This window comes from Rhinoderma darwinii, chromosome 6 (genome assembly GCF_050947455.1).
Source record: "Rhinoderma darwinii isolate aRhiDar2 chromosome 6, aRhiDar2.hap1, whole genome shotgun sequence".
Taxonomy (NCBI): Eukaryota; Metazoa; Chordata; class Amphibia; order Anura; family Rhinodermatidae; genus Rhinoderma; species Rhinoderma darwinii.
The window spans coordinates 82,260,345-82,281,543 of record NC_134692.1 but is presented as its reverse complement, the minus strand read 5'-3'; the positions used below and the strand labels follow the sequence as shown (position 1 = coordinate 82,281,543).

The window sequence follows — 21,199 nt, the reverse complement described above, 5'->3', positions numbered from 1 at the left end:
ATTTTTCAGTTGATGTAGCCGTTTGTCTTTTTTAATAGCACCGTTTTACATGAAATTGTTTAACTGCATTTACTTTATGCTGGGTTTTGTCTGGTGTCACAGCTCAGCTACATTGAATTGAAAGGGGATGAGAGGTAATACCACACACAAGCTGTGGACTTGTTTCAGGAAGAAAGCAGCAATGTTTTTCTAATCTTGGAATACCTTAACCAGTTCAGGACCGGGCTATTTTGAGCCTTCAGGACCAGACACCGTTTAACCATTTTTAGCACACGTTAGTTAAATGGCTATAACTTTTTTATTTGTTGGGCTTGCGACATGATTTTTGCGTTGTTTGTTTCCGTAGACAATGCAGGTTTCTTTTTTTTTTTTATCATTTTTATACACATCCTTTTTGCTATTTTAGAATTTTTAAGCGTAAAGTTTGAAAACAATAGTAAAAAAATAAGTTTTTTTACTTTTCAGATATTTTTTTGGGGGAAATAACATAGTTTTACCCTAAAATAGACCTTTTATTTGTGATCGTCACTGTCTACCATAAATTTTAATATATTACAGGTCTACTTTAGGGTAATTGGCTCAGGGCTAGCGTTACGGCAATGATTGGTGGGGGGGGGGGGGACGTTTTTTTTTGGGTGGGTATTTTAGGTGTATTATTATTAAAATTGCACTTTACTTTACTTTTTTTATTATTATGGTCTGTCCCTGAAAAGGTCAGAAAAGACCTTTGGGGAACTTTATATATATTTTTTCTTTCTTTTACACCATGTTTTTCCATTGTAACTGGGGCTGCACAGCCCTCTCATAGTGACTATTGTCACTAATAGGGCTGTGCTGGGTCTAGTAAGACCCAGCAGCAGTCTGCCACTAACCGCACTCGGCGATCATGTGATCAGTCACATGAACACCGGGATCAATAGAGACAGCGGCGCGGCCGCTGCCTCTATTCCTATACACAGCGCTGTGTAAAAGAGATCGGAGAAGACAGAAATAGCGAAAGCTGCTTCTGTCCTCTGCTCAGGGTCCCCGGCAGTCACTGACAGCCGGAGACCCGACATTCACCTGCCCGATCACTCGGGCAGCAAGCTAAAACCTGTGCCGTAAATAGTCTATGGCGCGGGGTTTAAGGACCCTGACCGCTGGCCGTAAATACACAGCCGGCGGTGGGGAACCTGTTAATTCTAAAGTTTGTTATAGTTATGGCGATACCAAATATTTTTAGGGTTTGTTACTTTTCTTTAATAAAGAAGAAATTAAAAGTGAGATCATTCTTTTTTTAATGCGTGCGTTTTCCCTCTAAACTTTAAACTTATTTTATGTCCAACTAGGGCACACTTTCACCAATTTATTGAAAATTTTATTTCATAATGCAAGGGAATACTTCTGAATTGCAATGCATATTAGCTTGTCCTAGTAATGATAGCAGCCCTTTGCTATGACTTCGGTCGCCAAAGCAACCATTTGGCACCCTGTGATCGCATCACGAGAAGCGCTCATGGGTTGACCAAGATTGCCCCCTCCTTTTGCTGACATCCTTAAGTGTTGCATTTGTAGTTGACTGTGGCACCTATAGGGTTATAGAGATTTTGATACCACAGAGAACGATCGGGTATGACTAGGATAGGCTATCACTTTCTGATTGGTAGGACTGCCAGAACTCCTCAGAATGAAGGGGCCACATCACTAGTTAAGTGCTTTTCCCTGCACAGCGACACTTTTGGCCTCCTGCTCTGCAGGCAAATATAACAGTTTCTTGCACAGCCGGTGTCTGGGAGTGAAGCTGTGCAGGTGAAATGCTGAGGTACACCAGTCCTTTATAACATATTATTGCAATAACCCTCTAAACAGCTGGGATCAGAGTAATTTACTATGCCAGCTATTGCAGCTGGATGTTGTTTATTTCTCGCAGACAGCTCCCGCTGGTGATGACGGTCACTTTATCGTAATAGTAGGGTGGGAACACGGACGAGGTTTCAAAGAATTTGACATTACTTTTAAAGGCTATAAGTAACGATAACTAGCCTAGAGAAATGATCATAAATCGGTAGGAATGAATAGCTTTAGTAATATAGATGAGCACAAATTACCTGTGTATAAGCTGTGGTCAACTTTAGAAAAATATCATATCCCATAGATCATCATGAGCATGGCTCAGGAAACAACTAGAATTTATTGCTATAGACACCAGTTGGTTGAAAAAAGCAACACTGTTTTTCTGTGCATTAATTTACATATATACAAAATGCAAATTTAACCTCATAGCTGTGGAAGGGTTTGCCCCTCCTGATGTGGTATTCATAAGCTCATAAACACAGAACACTAAATAATGAGATGATACTCACTGCATGAATTTACAGTTCGAGCCCTCCAAACAAAATCCTACTAGATAGTTGACACAAATGACTCTACGTGTATGCCGATGTCTGCACAGAGGGCCTAAAAGAAACACAAAGCTTTCAGATACAGACATCTACGGAAGACCTTACATTTAAAACCACGTTATCAGAGTTCTATGCTCGATGTACACCTTACCATGTTTACAGAAGCCTCGATCATACCAAGGACAGTCTTTTATCTTTGATTCTGGGTCAATATGTAAAAACGGGCACTCCTTGTTACTGCACTCGCCTAAATGAAAAACACAGATTTCATGCAATGCAAAACTAAAAAGCCTGCCTATTTAATATTACACTACAAGCACATATAGTATGTGGTTGATATATGCTGGCCAACTCCCCACAAGCAGCATTATTTGTTTTAAAAGGGTTTTCTCAAAATTATCATTTATCACCTAACCACACTATAGGAGATAAATGTCATTTTAGTGGGGGTCTGACCACTGAAACCCCCTCTGACCATGAGAAGGGGTGTCCCCGAGCACCCTTTGTGAATGGAATCTTACTGAGCATGCTCGGCCACCACTCCATTTACTTTCTATGGGATTGCTGGAGATATCCAGCTTGGTGGATAAGGGACAGTGGCCTGGGGCTGGTTTTTAGGGTTTGAGCTAGGCCCCTTATTTCCAATAAAGAGCAACTTTAAAGTTACAGCATACAAAGATATTTTGGACAATTGTATGCTTTTAGGTAGGCCCTTTCTTTTTCCAGCATGACTGTGCTTCCTGTGCACAAAGCGAGGTCCATAAAGACATGGTGTGACAAGTTTGCTGTGGAGGAACTACAGCGTTCTGGACAGAGCCCTGAGCTCAACCCCATCAAACACCTTTGGGATGAAATGAAATGCCGATTGCGAGACAGACCTTCTTGTCCAACATCATCATCCAACGTCTCTCCTTGTTATGGTTAAGGATGGGCTCATCGACGTTCTATGTGAGCCCACCTTCAGGTTACGGGGAGAACTGATCACAGTCGATGGCGAAGAGCGCTCAGCTTAGTGGCCTGCACCTTAGTTTTAGCAATGGTCGGGGGCTCCACACCTAGACCCCACTGATCAAATCTTCTGATATGTCTCTGATATATAAAAAGTTTTTTGAAAGTACAGTTACTCCCAATGGAGACCTGCTAAAAGATTAATAAAAAGACTATTCAGTACACATGAAAAAGTGCAAAAATCTTTTTTCTATCCGAGATATGGTTGCTTGAATTTACAGACACAAGGCCTGTGAAGCAATTAGTTGACTGAGGGAAATAGCTGAACACTGTATTACAAAGGATCCTTTTCATAGTAAACTTGCCGATACAAGGAGAGAGTTGAGAGTACAAAAAACTGTTGTAAATAGTCAACAAAAGGAATATAATAACTTACCAAACTTTGAGTAGAAGTAACACTCTGGCATTTTGGTCATGTCATATTCATGCAGGAACTCACACTGGTCACCTTTCTTACAAAGCCCTCGTAACCAGTGCTTACAGACCACAGTCTTCTCCCCACTAATATGTCGAAAAGGGCACATACCGCCTAAAATCAAACCAAAAAGGACCTTAGGATCACGTTTAGGATTCTGTGTTAAGAAGAATCTGTTTTAGTTACATTGAATTAAAATGGGGCTAGCCAGGGGTACAAATTCAAGTATCAGGTGCGGATCTCTGCCGCAGATTTTCTGAAAAATACACCCTGGATTTGTCATAAGTGAATCAGTGGCATGTTTACATAGCCTAAGTCCACAGAGTTAAAAGGCGATGGAATAAACCTACTCAATATTGGTACTTTTCTTCAAAGTGATTTAATATAAAACTAGTATTGGGCTTATTATTAACTTTATTGTTTACATAAACATTATAATGCTAAGATGTATATAATATATTGCTGATGCGAAACAATGCACAGAAGACATATGCCCCTGACTCGTCACCTTTGCTGCAGGCAGACTTCAAAAAGAACTCGCAAACAGCTGCCCCGGACTCTGCGAAAAAAAGTAGAAGAAAACAGTCAGTATTATCATGTGCACAAAACAAATATTTAATTAATTGAATTACAAACAGTGGAATTTATTATATGAAAATACACTGCCTGTCTAAAAATTTAAAAATAAAATTTTGAGACCAGTCATCAGTGTCTAGGGTACGCCGTTGAACCAAAACACTTCAGCATAATATGTGCTGAGCGGCAGTTAGACAGATCAAGGCACTTTATACCCCTGAGGACGCTCCTCTATGTTTATAGAGGCGCAAAAACGCGTTGGGAATCTTGCTTGTTTGTGGCAACGAGACAAACTATTATGTATTCATTACATTTATGGAGTGTTGTAGCGATGGGCCAATCATGGTTAAACTGTCTTAGACACTTTCAACTTAGTGTTTCATTCTTTGGCTATCGTTTACACTCCATACAGATTCTATGATCTGCGTTGCCAACGCCAGTATTCAGATCCTTGGCAACTAGTGCCCTATTTTTTACATTTAATCTCGAATACATTTTATTTTTAATCGTTTAGACAGGCAAGTGTATTTTCATAATCTAATTAAACGTGTACCATATATTTTGGAATGAAATTCATTATATACGGCATCCGATAATCCAACACTTGTTTTCAGCACAGAACTGAAATAGAAGCATTGCACAGAAGGAGCCAATTAGAAATGTAACCAATCCTAAGTAAGAATATGGAACATCTGTATTGTGTCATGTAAAAGTTGCAGTTTGGTGTGACCTATATTGGGTCACACATGTTGTGCAATTAAATGGAGTCCTATGGATGTAGGAGGCAGACTAGGTGTAGGGCGTTCTACTCCTTGTAGTAACTATTACTCAAATTTACGGAGACATAGTAGAAACATTGTGCATTAAACTATTTTCAATGGGAAGATCAACCTCTAAACATCGGACACGTCATAAGATGTAATTGAGGAGGGTCTGTACCCCATGAACCCTACTGAGTGCTAGAACTAAAGAGGCTCTGTCACCAGATGATAAGTGCCCTATCTCCTACATAATCTGATCGGCGCTGTAATGTAGATAAGTGTTTTTTATTTTGAAAAACGATCATTTTTGAGAAAGTTATGAGCAATTTTAGATTTATGCTAATTCGTTTCTTAATAGACCACTTGGCGTGTTTCTACTTTTTACCAACTGGGCGTTGTACAGAAGAGTGTATGACGCTGACCAATCATCGTCATACACTACTCATTGTTCCAGCCCATTGTTACAGTGTGATTGTGCAGTGAAAGAAGCTGGGCTGGAACAATGAGAAGTGTATGACGCTTTGAACAGAAGTTTTGATCTGTGGGGGTCCGAGGATGGAGACCCCCCACCGATCGCTTGAATGAAGCAGAAGCACTCAGGTGAGCGCTGAGTCGCTTTTATTCTGATCGGCTTTTTTTCGGAAGGCCAGTGGTGTACGGGCTTAATAGAAAGTCTATGGGCGCGTACAGAGCTACATCAGCTTTCCGAAAAAAGCTGATCAGAAACGAAGCAGCTCAACACTCACCTGAGTGCTAGAGCGAAGCGATCAGTGGGGGTTTCAGTGCTTGGACCCCCACCGATCAAAACTTCCGACATGTCACTATCACATGTCAGAAGTTTGTTGAAAGTTTAGTAAGGGTTGGTTCACACGCTTACTAAAAAAACGTCTAAAAATACAGAGCTGTTTTCAAGGTAAAACAGCTCATGATTTTCAGCCGTTTTTTTTTAGCAACTCGAGTTTTTTACGGCCGTTTTTCGAGCGGTTTGTTTATAGTCAATGAAAACCGGCTCCAAAAACGGCTCAAGAAGTGATATGCACTTTTTTTTCGCGGGCGTTTTTCAAAATGGCGCCTAAAAACATGCCCCGTCGGTACAGAACGCCGTTTTTCCCATTGAAATCCATGGGCAGATGTTTGGAGGCGTTCTGCTTCCGAAATTTTCGGCCCGAAAAACGTCCGAAAGTAAGCCGTGTGAACATACTATCACCCTTTAAGCCTGGACATATGCAACAATATGCCATAGAATTGCATACATTGCTCACAAACCTGCAGTGTAAAAACAAAATAATATTACGCAATAAATGTTTTCATGCGGGTTCTTTGATATTCAACCCGAGGACCCATGCACACGAACGTGCTTTTGTGGCCGCAATTCCCCCGAAAATCCACGGGAGAATTGCGGCCCCATTCATTCCTATGGGTCAATGCACATGACCGTGGTTTCCACGGTCCGTGCATGGCCCAGGAGCTCGGACCGCAGAAAGAACGGGCAAGCCTTATTACGGCCGTGTTCTGCGGGCCAGTCTCATACGAAATAATGGACGAGGCCATGTGCACGGCCCTCGATTTGCGGGCGGCTTGCGTGTGACACTCCAACCCCGGCCGACCCATAAATCACAGCCGTGCACATGGCTACAGTCGTGTGCATGAGGCCTTAAAGAGGCTCTGTCACCACATTATAAGTGCCCGATCTCCTATATAAGAAGATCGGCGCTGTAATGTAGGTGACAGTAACGCTTTTTATTTAGAAAAACAATCTATTTTAAACCACTTTATGAGCGATTTTTAGCTTTATGCTAAGGAGTTTCTTAATGCCCAAGTGGGCATGTTTTACTTTAGACCAAGTGGGCGTTGTACAGAGGAGTGTAGGACGCTGACCAATCAGCATTATGCACTTCTCTCCATTCATTTACACTGCACTAGCAATATAGTTATATTGCTATGTGCAGCTACATACACAAACACTAACATTACTGCAGTGTCCTGATAATGAATATACATTACCTCCAGCCAGGACATCATGTGTATTCGGAATCCTGACACGTCTGAATCTTTTCTGTGAGATTCCAGCAAGGCAAGCGTAATCTCGTTTGAAATGACAGGTTACATCGTAATCTCGCAAGATTACGCTTGCCTTGCTGTAAATCTCACAGAGGCACTACAGACATGTCAGGATTTTGAATAAACATCACGTCCAGGCTGGTAGTGATGTATATTCATTATCAGGACACTGCAGTAATGTTCGTGTTTGTCTATGTAGCTGCACATAGCGATATAACTATATCGCTAGTGCAGTGTAAATGAATGAAGAGAAGTGTATGACACCGATTGGTCAGCGTCATACACTCCTCTGTACAACGCCCACTTGGTCTAAAGTAAAACACGCCCATGTGGGCATTAAGAAACTTAGCATAAAGCTAAAAATCGCTCATAAAGTGGTTCAAAATAGATCGTTTTTCTAAATAAAAAGCATTACTGTCACCTACATTACAGCACCGATCTCCTTATATAGGAGATAGGGCACTTATAATGTGGTGACAGAGCCTCTTTAAAGAGGCTCTGTCACCACATTATAAGTGCCCCATCTCCTACATAATCTGATTGGCGCTGTAATCTAGATTACAGCAGTGTTTTTTTATTTAGAAAAACTATACATTTTGACCAAGATATTACCTATTTTAGATTTATGCTAATGACTTTCTTAATGCCCAATTGGGCGTTTTTTAGCTTTTGACCAAGTGGGAGTTGTAATAGACAACTGGGCGTGTTATTACTTTTTACCAACTGGGCGTTGTACAGAGGAGTTTAAGTGGCTTTGAGGGGCCTATGTATTAGAAACGGCCATAAAACACCCCAATTTAAAAACTAGACCCCTCTAAGTATTCAAAACAGGATTTAGAAAGTTTCTTAACCCTTTAGGCGTTTCACAGGAATTAAAGCAAAGTGGAGCAAAGAGGCATGGACTCGCGGGACAGAGATGTAATATTACCACTTTACAAAGCATTAGTGAGCCCTCATCTAGAATATGCAGTCCAGTTCTGGGCTCCAGTTCATAGAAAGGATGCCCTGGAGTTGGAAAAAATACAAAACAAGAGCAACGAAGATAATAAGGGGCATGGAGAATCTAAGTTATGTGGAAAGATTAAAAAAACGAAACCTATTTAGCCTTGAAAAAAGTCGACTAAGGGGGGGACATGATTAATTTATATAAATATATGAATGGCACATACAAAAAATATGGTGAAATCCTGTTCCATGTAAAACCCCCTCAAAAAACAAGGGGGCACTCCCTCCGTCTGGAAAAAGAAAGGTTCAACCTGCAGAGGCGACAAGTCGTCTTTACCGTGAGAACTGTGAATCTATGGAATAGTCTACCGCAGGAGCCGTCACAGCAGGGACAGTAGATGGCTTTAAAAAAGGCTTAGATAATTTCCTAGAACAAAAAAATATTAGCTCCTATGTGTAGAAATTTTTTACTTCCCCTTTCCCATCCCTTGGTTGAACTTGATGGACATGTGTCTTTTATCAACCGTACAAACGGAGTTGAAATTTGTAAATTTAATTTTTCTTGCAAAAATTCAATTTGAATACATTTTTTTTCTGTAACAGAAGGTTTTACCAGAAAAACACTACCAAATATGTATTGCCCAGAATATGCCGTTTTTAGAAATACCCCACATGTGGCTCTAGTGTGCAAGTAGACTAAAACACAGGCCTCAGAAGCAAAGAAACACAGTGCATTTTGGGGCCTCTTTTTTTTTATTAGAAAATATTTTAGGCACTATGCCGGGTTTCAAGAGGTCTTATGGTGCCAAAACAGTAGAAATCCCCCTTAAGTGACCCAATTTTGGAAACGACACCGCTCAAGGAATTCATTTATGGGTGTTGTGACCATTTAGACCTCACAGTTGTTCCACAGAACTTATTTGAATTGGGCTGTGAATTAAATGGCTTCTTTTATATTTTTCAATAATATGTAGTTTTTGCTCAAAATTTCTTATTTTTACAAGGAATAAACATTTTGTTGCCCAATTTGTACTGAGTGCAGCAATACCCTATTTGTGGTGATAAACTGCCGTTTGGGCCCGTGGGAGGGCTCAGAAGGGAAGGAGCGCTATGTGTTCTTTGGAGTCCAGATTTTGTTGGATTGGTTTTCGGGTGCCATGTCGCATTTGCAGAGCCCCAAAGGTACCAGTACAGTTGAAATCCCGAGAAGTGACCCGGTTTTAAAACCTACACCCCCTAAGGCATTCATCTAGAGGGTTAGTGAGCATTTTGACCCCACAGGTACTGTGTAAAAGATAATGCGCAGCAGATGGTGCAGAGTGAGATTTGCAATTTTCTATACATATATGCCATTTCAGTGTCCGATATATTGTGCCCAGCATGTGCCACCGGAGACATACACCCCATAAACTGTAATGTGGGTTCTCCCGGGTACGGCAATACTCTACATATGGCTGTTATCTGCTGCCTGGGCACACAACAGGGCCCAGAGGGGAATAAGCTGTGCTGAGTGCATCAGGGTAAGTAAAACTGGGGTAAATTAAAAATCAAGGGATGTATGATAAATTTGAAAACACTTTTATACAGAGCCCTGGTTTTTAAGGACACGTCACATTGATAGTGTCCTTCCTTATCTCCCTCTTTGAGCAGACTCTGCACCTCTTGACTTTTTCCCTTCTGGCCAATTTGGGGAACTGGGTGCCCCCCTTTCCCGGTCCCTAAAGATTAGGTTCTTGATAACCACCTCTTGAAATTCCAGGAAAGCTCCCCTCTGGCCTGCACATCGATATAGCACGTACGCATTGTACAATGGCATCTGTATGACATACACGGCCAGCTTCTTATACCACACCCTCGATTTCCGCATGGCACAATATGTTGCTGCTAGAATGTGTCCTGCTCTCACCCCTTCTTGTTTTCCCAAGCAGAGTCTTAGGGAGGCTTCTCAGATTTTATTTCTAGAAGTGCCGAATGGAAGCGAGGCAGTTGAAGAGTGGGACGCTGGCATAAAAATGATCCAGGTAGATGTGGTAACCCATGGTCCAGCAGTGGGTGCACCAAATCCTACACAATTTTTTCGTTAATTCCAGTAGGGGGGGAGGGGGGGGGAGGGCATTCTGGGGGCTGAATACTGGTGTCCTTCCCTTCGTAAATCCTAACTTTGTACGTATACCCTAATGCACTCTCGCACAGCTTATACATTTTCACGCCATACCTTGCCCTCTTAATAGGCAAGTACTGGCGGAATTGAGGCCTCCCTCTAAAAATGTACTATTGACTCATCAACAGAAATACACTTCTAGGGGGTGTATGCTTGGGAAAAAGGTGTACTGAAATGGTCTAATAGGGGTCTCAGTTTATACAAACGGTCAAAACTGGTGTCATCTCCGAGTGGGCACTGCTCATTATCAGCATACTGTAAGAAGCGAAGTATTGCCTCATAACGTATCCTGGACATGGCCATGCGGTACATCGGGGTGTGGTATAAGATATCTGTGCTCCAGTAGGTCCTAATGGATGGCTTTTTCAGAAGCCCCAGGTTCATGTGCAGTCCCCAGAACTTGCCCAACTCTGCTGCGTCTACAGGATTCCACCTGTGGGATTGGGCATAAAATTATGTGGGGTTCTTTGTTACATACTGTTGGGCATATAAATTTGTCTGGGACACCATAAGCTCTATCCGTGAAAAAGAACTTGAAAAAGTCCATCTCACGGAGCCCTGCCGTATTAAGTTTTATCCCTGGGCTGCCCATGTACTCACGGATTTCGGGCTCATAACGGTCTGGTGTGGTGGTCCAAATGGGGTCACTTCGCTCGGGGGTTTCTACTGTGGTGGTGGTCCTGGGGCGTCTCCTAGGGGGTCCTTCCACTTCATTGCTGGATGGGGAGGTTGATAAATAAAAGAGAATCTCGCCATCCGACAAGTCTGTGTCAGAGGCAAGAAACGCATAGGCCTCTTCGGCAGAAAATGACATTTGGGTCATCTTTATTATTTATGTGCTTAGACACATGTAAATTGTGTGCTTATACACGTGTATTGCGTATACAGCAAAAGAAAAAAAAAAAACTTTAGAAAACTCGACAAGAACAAAATAAAAGTATACTTCCCTAACTAGAAGCAATAGACTGCTAAAACTTTTTTTTTGTTTTTATGGAAGGAGTGGACTACCCTGACACTAAACCTAACTAGGGCGAGGGTCCCAAACACTAAATGTAACTAGATTTTATGTGAACTTCCCTGACACTAAACCAAACTATGGCAAGGATTCCGACACTAAACCAAACTACGGCGACGGATTTCTGACACTAAATTCCCTGACGCTATACCCAACGATTCCCTGAAACGAACAAAACCTAATACTAGCTGAAATGCTGCAGATAACCAAGTATCGAAACACTCACACATATATATATATATATATTAACTTCCCTGACACTAAACCAAACTACGGCGACGATTGCCTGACACTAAACCGAACTAGTTTATTCCGAGTTTTGCTTACGTTAAACTTAACTACGGTGACAGATTGATGACGCTAAATTCCCTGACGCTATATCTAACTACGCTTTTTGACGGTTCCCTGACACTAACTAACCCTAATACTAAACTGACCAGTTCAATTGTCTTAACTAACTAGCTGCTAACTCTCTAAACAAAACTTTTTTTTTTTTAATTGTTTTTAGTATATTGCATAAAGACAAAAAAATTAATAAATCCCCAGGGACCAAGAAGTGTGGCCCTGAAGACTCAATAGTGGTCAGTGATAGAGATCACTGACCAAAAACATGGGTGACAAGGGGAACACGAGGACTGGAGTGGGAAGTGGCTAGAAGGTGGGAAAAGCAAAAAAAAACTAACAACTAATATATCGGTGTTTTTCTAACTACTCTGCATTGACTCTCGCCACAACCGCTCTCTACGACTAACTCCAACAGAGAGCGGGAGGATCCTAGGTCAGAGCAGAAAATAATGAGATGAGATTGCTGCTATTTGTCGGTCGTCACTGACTAACCAATAGCAGCGATCGCGGAGGCGGGACCACTACAATTGGTCCTGGCACACTGAGCAGTGATAGGCAGCTGTCGGAAACAGTTCGATGAAACATCGGGGAAAATGGAAATGCATTTTCCCCAGGACGTATTATTCCGTCACCGAGTACTCAGCATGACGGAATAGTACTTCATGGAGTGCGAAGGGGTTAAATAATACATTTCAGCAGATTTTAAAATGCACATCATTTTGGGCGCTGTTATTTCAGCTTCCAGTAACTTCAGTAATTTGTGACGTGAAATCTGCACCAAAATGGAGGCTTTTATTTTTTCCAGCGCTGCTGAATTCCTTACATCGCGCTGAAATATCAATGTTGTGTGAATTACAGCGCCGATTCCCATTGAAAGCAATGGGAGGCAAAAGCAAGGCGTTTTCAGAGTCGGAAACAGCATGCAAAATAGGCTGTGGGAACAAGGCCTTACTAAAGTCAAGAAAACTGAACAGACAGAGCACTGTGTTCTGAAGATCCCCACAGCTCCTTCATTCTAGCAATGGTGGGGGTCTCAGCGTTCTGAATCCAATACGGTGTCTGACATATCTGGATACAAAGGAGAACATTCACTATAAAGAGCAAATACCGCTAAAATTAAGGAACATTGTTTTGTTCATTTTGTTGTCATGAAGCAGATCTGTCTGCGGGCAGCATACAGCAGTAACAGGCAAGTGGATTTCAGCGGTCTGTCCCTTATTTAGTAATGTGTCGTATTTCGGAGAACTATATCTTATTTGCGGTGCACTGCAGGCGATGAGTCTAATCATATTCATATATTCACTTCCCACAGCCGCTGATTGATACATTTCTATTAAGCCAAAGATCGCTGTGTCTCTCTGACTGCAGCACAGGTCAAATGCGACCCGCAGGTTACCGCGACCACAACTTTATTGTTGAAAGAAATCCGAACCCGCTGGACTTCTGTGGTTTCACACTGAGATGTAAAGTCACCGTGTATCCCTAGCCTCATAGAGTGAAATATGTCAATCATAGTTACATAGTTGATAAGGTTGAAAAAAGACACAGGTCCATCAAGTCCAACCTTTAATCCAGAGGAAGCCCCCATGAGGTTGATGCCAATTACCTCATTAGGGTAGAAATTCCTCCCTGACTCCAAATGTGGAAATTAGAATAAATCTCTGGATCAACGTCCCCCCTCCAGAATCTAGTACTCATAACCTGTAATGTTATAATTTTCAAGAAAGGCATCAAGGCCCTTCTTAACCCCTTCAGGACACAGCCTGTTTTGGCCTTGTGGACGCAGGCGATTTTTTCAAATCCGACATGTGTCACTTTATGTGGTAATAGCTTGGGAATGCTTTTACCTATCCAAGCGATTCTGAGATTGTTTCCTCGTGACATATTGTATTTTACGTCTGTGAAAAAATTTGGTCGATAAATTCAGTATTTATTTGTGAAAAACACCAATATTTAGAGAAAATGTGCAAAAAATTGCATTTTTCTAAATTTGAATGTATCTGCTTGCAAAACAGATATTAATACCACACACAATAGTGACTAGCTAACATTTCCCATATGTCTACTTTATGATTGCATCGTTTTTTGAACATCCTTTTATTTTTCTAGGACGTCACAAGGCTTAGATCTTTAGCAGCAATTTCTCACATTTTCAAGAAATTTCCAAAACCTATTTTTTCATGGACCAGTTCAGTTCTGAAGTGGCTTTGAGGGCCTTATATATTAGAAACTCCCCATAATTCACCCCATTTTAAAAACTTCACCCCTCAAAGTATTCTGCTGCAACAAACTTTGCTGTGAACACCATGATAAGTTTATCATGGTTATCACGTCATCAGGACCGACACCAATCCGGTCCCGATGTCTTCTCTCAGCACTTAGGCTGCTAGTAGCAGCGTGTGCTGAGAGATTGAGCACAGGGAGAGCGCTGTGCACTCTGTTCTGGCACCACGTGAATGAACGGGCTGCAGGAGAAAAGCCCAGCACGGCAGCCCGTTAATCTACGTGGGCTGGTCGTGAAGGGGTTAAACTTGTTCAAAAGAATCAGCCACCACATGATCCTGTAGCAGAGAGTTCCATAGTCTCACTGCTCTCACAGTAAAGAATCCCTGTCTGTGACGGTGGTGAAACCTTCTTTCCTCTAGACGTAGAAGATGCCCCCTTGTCCTTCTTACAGGCCTAGGTGTAAAAAGATTAGAAAGATCTCTGTACTGTCCCTTTATATATTTGTACATTGTAATGAGATCGCCCCTAAGCCGTCTTTTTTTCGAAACTGAATAGCCCCGAGTTTGATAACCTTTCTTGGTGCTGCAATCTGTCCATTCCCTTAATTACCTTGGTCACCCTTCTTTGCACCCGTTCTAGTTCAGCCATGTCCTTCTTCTACACAGGTGCCCAGAATTGTGCACAATATTCCATGTGTGGTCTGACTAGTGATTTGTATAGAGACAAAACTATGTTCTTGTCACGAGCATCTATACCTCTTTTGATGCAACCCATGATTCTATTTGCCTTGGCATTAGCTACCTGCCACTGGTTGTTAAAGGTAAATGTACTGTCCACGAATATCCCCAAATCTTTTTCAGTAGTAGTTTTACCATTTAACCCCTTCCCGACATTTGACGTATCCATACGCCAAAGTCGGGTAGGGGGAAGTATGGAACAGGCTCGTGTCGGTGTCGACTGTTTGTTACAGCCGATATTTCAGAGTAACGAGCGGCATCGCGCTCGAGCGCGATCCCGCCCGTTTGACACGTTAAATGCTGCTGTCAATAGTAACCGCAAAATTTAAATCGTTAGAAAAGAGGGGGGGCGACCCCCTCTAACAGCTCATCGCGCCCCCCACAACTCAATCGCGGGGGGGGGGATGGTTGCTATGGCTACCTGGGGGCCGAATGAAGGCCCCCAGGTCCGCCATATATGTGCACCTATTAAGCCTTGCCTCCGGCTTAATAGATGCCTGTCAGAATCACGATATACTGACGTGTAATAACTTTGGAATGGTTTTACCTATCCAAGCGATTCGAAGACTGTTTTCTCGTGACCTATTGTACTTTATGTTAGGGGAAAAAATTGGTTGATAAAATTACATTTATTTATAAAAAAAAAAGCTAAAATTTGCAAAAATTTGCATTTTCTAAATGTAAGTGTATCTACTTGTAAAATAGATAGTAATACCACACAAAATAGATACTAGTTAACGTTTCCCCATATGTTTACATTGTTTTTTTCGCGTCCTTTTATTTTTCTAGGACGTTACAAGGCTTAGAACTTTAGCAGAATTTTCAATAGGCTTTTTTTTCTGGGACCAGTTCAGTTCTGAAGTGTCTTTGAGGGCCCTATATATTAGAAAGTCCCCATAAATCACCCCATTTTGAAAACTGCACCCCTCAAAGTATTCAAAACAGAATTCAGAAAATATTTTACCCTTTAGGCGTTTCACAGGAATTAACCCCTTCCCGACATTTGACGTACATGTACGTCATGGAAAGCATTGACTTCCCGCAAAATGCCGTACATGTACGTCAAATGTTTGGCACCGGCTAAGAAACTGAGTCGGTGCCATCATCACCGGATCTCAGCTGTATCTTACAGCTGACATCTGACTGTAACGGCGGGGACCGAAATTAGCTTCGATCCCCGCCATTAACCCCTTAAGTGCAGCGCTCAAACGCGATCGCTGCACTTAAGGTGTTTGCAGCTCATCGGAGCCCCAGCAATGAAATTGCCGGGGTTCCGGTGGCTGCAATGGCAACCGGAGGCCTAATACTGGCCTCCCGGTCTGCCTAGCACCGAAGCCGGTCAAGATCCGCCCGGCGGCGGAGCCTGATCGGCTTCCGTAGCTGCCGGCAAGATGGCGCCGGGTCAGGAGCTGATCCGGCGTCATCAGCGGTGGAAGTCAGCTGTACTGTACAGCTGACATCCACCTGTAACGGCAGGAACCGGAGCTAGCTCCGATCCCTGCCATTAACCCCTTCGATGCAGCAATCGAAAGCGATTGCTGCATCGTAGCGGTTACTAGCAGATCGCCAGCCCTGACAGGCAATCGGGACTGGCGACTGCTGTTATGGCAACAGGAGACAAAATGGTCTCCTGCTCTGCCATTACGGAAGCCTATTAGGCCCCGCCGGGAGGCGAAGCCTAATCGGCTTGCGGTCAGTGAATGACTGACAGATCTAATACATTGCACTACATAGGTAGTGCAATGTATTAGAAAAAAAAAAAACTGACCGTTGGACCTTCAAGTCCCCTAGTGGGACTTGAAGAAAAGTGTAAAAAAAGTATAAAAAAAGTGTAAAAATAAGTGCAAAAAATAAAAGTTTCAAGTAATCAAATAAAACACAATCCCCCTTTTACTCTTATCAAGTCCTTTATTATTGAAAAAGAATAATAAACCAGTATTTGGTATCGCCACGACCGTAACGACCTGAGGTATCAAAATATTGTATTATTTATTGCACGCGGTGAACAGCGTAAAAAAAAACGTAAAAAACGTTACCAGAGTTTCTGTTTTTTAGTCACTTTGCCCTACAAATATTAGAATAAAAAGTGATCAAAAAGTCGCACGTATCCAAAAATGGTACCTATAAAAACTATAGCTCGTCCCGCAAAAAACAAGCCCTCATACACCTCCGTCGACAAAAAAATTAAAACGTTATGGTTCTCACAACTTTGCGACAGAAAAAAAATACATTCTTTTTACAAAAGTAATTTTATTGTGAAAAAAGTTGTAAAACATAAAAAAATGCTATAAATTAGGTATCGCCAGAATCGTACTGACCCACAGAATAAAGTTAACATGTAGTTTATAACGCATAGTGAACGCTGTATAAAAAAACCGAAAAAAGCTGTGCCAGAATTGCATTTTTTTGTTTACCTGGCATCCCAAAAAATAGGATAAAAGGTGATCAAAAAGTCACATGTACCCCAAAATGGTACCAATAATAACTACAGCTCATCCCGCAACAAACCAGCCCTCATACCGCTACGTCTATGAAAAATAAAATTAGTTATGGCTCCAATAAGTCAGGAAATAAAAAAATATGCAGTTGTGCCCGAGGGGAACATTTCTTCTGTTTGAAGAGGCGATTTATCAAGGACCTAAAATTAGGGAACCAGGAAAGGGAGGGCCCAAACATATCCGCTGGAAGCGACGGTGCCCGTATTATACCAGGACAACACTTCCCAGCAAAATTCCTCAAACTACAAAGGTGCAGAGTGTGGACCAAAAGGGGGATAAGAAATTACACCATTTATCAGTGCGACACTGGCCTGTGCGGAAAGGATTGCTTCACAGCGTAACACATCTATGGATTATTAATTTTTTTTCATACCACCTGACTATGCCCCTTATATACTCCGCCCCGCTTACATGTACCCCCACATTATAAAACACCAGCAATACTCAAACAAATTTAGTACCAAGCAAAATCCGCTCTCCAAAAGCCAAATGGTGCTCCCTCGGCTCTGAACCCTACAGCGTGCCCAAACAGCAGTTTCCTTCAACATATATGGCATCGTCATACCCGGGAGAACCCTTTTAACAATTTTTGGGGTGTGTGTCTCCAGTGTCATAAGCTTGGCATGACATATTTGCCACTGAATGGCATATCTAGGGAAAAATATAAATTTTTAATTTGCACCATCCGCAGTGCATTCATTTATGGAAAAGACCTGTTGGGTGAAAATCCTCACTACACCCCTTAATAAATGCCTTGAGGGGTGCAGTTTCCATAATGGGGTCACTTCTCAGGGGTTTCTTTTTATTATTTCACATCTGAGCCTCTGCAGTTGTGAACCAATACTTTGTAAATCACCAAATTAGGCCTCCACTCCGCATGGTACTCTTCACTCCTGAGCCCTGTCATATGTCCAGGCAAAAGATTAGGGCCACATGTAGGGTGTTTCTAAAACCGGGAAACACCGCATAATAATTAGAGGGCTGTCTTGTTATGGTGGCACAAGCCGGGCACCACATATTGGCATATCTATGGAAGAAAATCCCATTTTCACTCTGCAACATCGAGTGAACACTAATTTCTACAAAACACCTGCAGGGTTAAAATGCTTACTACACCCCTTGGTAAATGCATTGAGGGGTGTCGTTTCCAAAATGGGGTCACTTCTGGGGGGTTTCCACTGTTTTGGGCCCACAGGCGCCCAGAAACCAATCCAGCAACATCTGCACTCCAAATGGCGGTCCTTTCCTTCTGAGCCCTGCCGTTTGCCCAAACAGCAGTTTATGACCACATATGGGGTATTGCCGTACTCGGGAGAAATTGCTTTACAAATTTTGGGTTCTTTTTTTCCTTTATTTGTTGAGAAAATGAAAAAATTTGCGCTAAAGCTACGTCTTATTGAAGAAAAAGGACTGTTTTTATTTTCACTGCCTAATAATAATAAATTCTATGAAACGTCTGTGGGGTCAAAATGCTTACTACACCCCTAGATGAATTCCTCAAGAGGTGTAGTTTCCTAAATGGAGTCCCTTTTTGGGCGTTTTCATTGTTTTGTCCCCTCAGGGGCTTTGCAAATGTGACATGGCCTCCGCAAACCATTCCTGCTAAATGTGATCTCAAAAAGCCAAATAGTGCTGTTTCCCTTCTAAGCCCTGCCATGTGTCCAAACAGCCGTTTATTACCACATGTGGGGTATTGTTTTACTCGGGAGAAATCGCTTTACAAATTTTGTGGTGCTTTTTCTCCTTCAGTCCTTCTGGAAATGAGAAAAAATTAGCTAAACCTAGATTTTTTTTGAAAAAATGTAGATTATCATTTTCACAGCCTACTTCCAATAATTTATGCAAAAAACCTGTGGGGTCAAAACGCTCACTATACCCCTAGATAATTTCCTCAATGGGTGTAGTTTCCGAAATGGGGTCACTTGTGGGGGGTTTCCACTGTTTTGTCCCCTCAGGGGCTTTGTAAATGTGACATGGCCTCTCAAACCATTCCTGCTAAATTTGAGCTCCAAAAGCCAAACGGCGCTCTTTCCCTTCTAAGCCCTGCTGTGTGTCCAAATATCCATTTATTACCACATGTGGGGTAGTGTTTTACTCGGGAGAAATTGCTTTACAAATTTTGCGATGCTTTTTCTCCTTTAGTCCTTGTGGAAATGAGAAAAAAAAAATCGCTAAACCTACATTTTCTTTGAAGAAATGTTGATTTTAATTTTCACGGCCTACTTCCAATAATTTCTGTAAAAAACCTGTGCGGTCAAAATGCTCACTACACCCCTAGATAATTTCCTTGAGGTGTCTAGTTTCCCAGATGGGGTCACTTTTGGGGGATTTTCACTGTTTTGGCACCGCAAGAGCCCTTCAAACCTGACATGGTGCCTAAAATATATTCTAACAAAAATAAGGCCCCAAAATCCTCTAGGTGTTCCTTTGCTTCTGAGGCCGGTGCTTCATTGCAGTAGCACGCTACGGCCACATGTGGGATATTTCCTAAAACTGCAGAAACTGGGCAACAAATATTGAGTTGCATTTCTCTGGTAAAACCTTCTGTGTTATAAAAAAAAATTGTATTAACAATTTATTTCTGCAAAAAAATATGAAATTTGTAAATTTCACCTCTACTTTGCTTTAATTCCTGTGAAATGTGTAAAGGGTTAAGACATTTTCTAAATGCTGTTTTGAATACTTTGAGGGGTGAAGTTTTTAAAATGGGGTGACTTTTTGGGTGTTTCTAATATATAAGGCCCTCAAAACCACTTCACAACTGAACTGGCCCCTGTAAAAATAGCCTTTTGAAATTTTCTTGAAAATGTGAGAAATTGCTGCTAAAGTTCTAAGCCTTGTGAGGTCATAGAAAAATAAAAGGATGTTCAAAAAACGATGCCAATCTAAAGTAGACATATGGGTGATGTTAATTAGCAACAATTTTGTGTGGTATTACTGCCTGTCTTACAAGCAGATACATTTAAATTGAGAAAAATGCTAATTTTTGCAATTTTTCACTATATTTTCGTGTTTTTCACAATTAAATACTGAATGTATCGACCAAATTTTACCACTATCTTAAAGTCCAATGTGTCACGAGAAAACAATCTCAGAATCGCCCGGATAGGTGAAAGCATTTCAACGTTATTACCACATAAAGTGAAACATGTCAGATTTGAAAAATGAGGCTCTGTCAGGAAGGTCAAAAGTGGCTAAAGAGGGAAGGGGTTAAAGCACATTTTTTTTGCCCAAATTCACTTGTAATAAAAAAATTTCTATAAAACAGAAGGTTTTACCAGAGGAACGCAACTCAATATTTATTGCCCAGATCCTGTAGCTAATGGACTGAAAACACAGGCCTCAGAAGCACCTAGTGGATTTTGGGACCTCTTTTTTTTAGGAATATATTTTAGAAACTATGTCAGGTTTAAAGAGGTTTTGTGGTGCCTAAACAGTCGAAACCCTCAAAAGTGTCCCCATTTTGGAAACGACACACCTAAATGAGTTTTTCTAGGGGTATAGTTAGCAGTTTGACCCAACCGGGTTTTTTTTTGTACAATTTAGTGGAATTACGGTCTGTGATGATGAAAATCTCCTTTTTTTCTGTTCAATTATAGAATTTTTCCAATTTTTACAAGGAATAGAGGAGAAAAAGCACCCCAACATTTGTAAAGCAGGTTATCCCGATTACGGCAATAGCCGCCCCCCCCCCCCATATGTGATAATAAACTGATGTTTGGACACACAGCAGTACTCAGAAAGGAGGAGTGCCATTTGGATTTTGGTAGCTCAGATTTTGCTGGATTGGTTTTTGGTGCGGTGTCTCGTTTGCCATGACCCTGAGTGACCAAATCAGTGGAAACCCCACAAAAGTGACCCCATTTTGGAAACTACACCCATCAAGGATTTTTTTAGGGGTCTAGTTAGCATTTTGACACCACAGGTTTTTTGTAGAATTTAGTGGACCGTGGAAATAAATATCAACATTTTTGTCCACTAAAATGTTGACTTTATAAAATGTTGAAGGTATAAAAGAGAAAAAGCCGCCCAACATTTGTAAAGCAATTTCTACTGAGTACAGCAATACC

The 21,199-nt window shown here is 41.6% G+C and overlaps 1 protein-coding gene across 1 annotated transcript in view; it reads right to left on the bottom strand.

Annotated features, from left to right (window-relative positions):
* The window catches only part of CPSF4 (cleavage and polyadenylation specific factor 4), a 48,865-nt gene that overhangs the window by 21,565 nt on the left and 6,101 nt on the right, over nt 1–21,199 (bottom strand). The window contains exons 2-5 of the mRNA XM_075829986.1: nt 4,313–4,363; nt 3,766–3,918; nt 2,533–2,628; nt 2,343–2,436 (exon numbers count right to left, since the gene is read on the bottom strand). Of these exons, the coding sequence (XP_075686101.1) occupies nt 2,343–2,436; nt 2,533–2,628; nt 3,766–3,918; nt 4,313–4,363 (394 nt within the window). The remainder of the gene's footprint in view (nt 1–2,342; nt 2,437–2,532; nt 2,629–3,765; nt 3,919–4,312; nt 4,364–21,199) is intronic.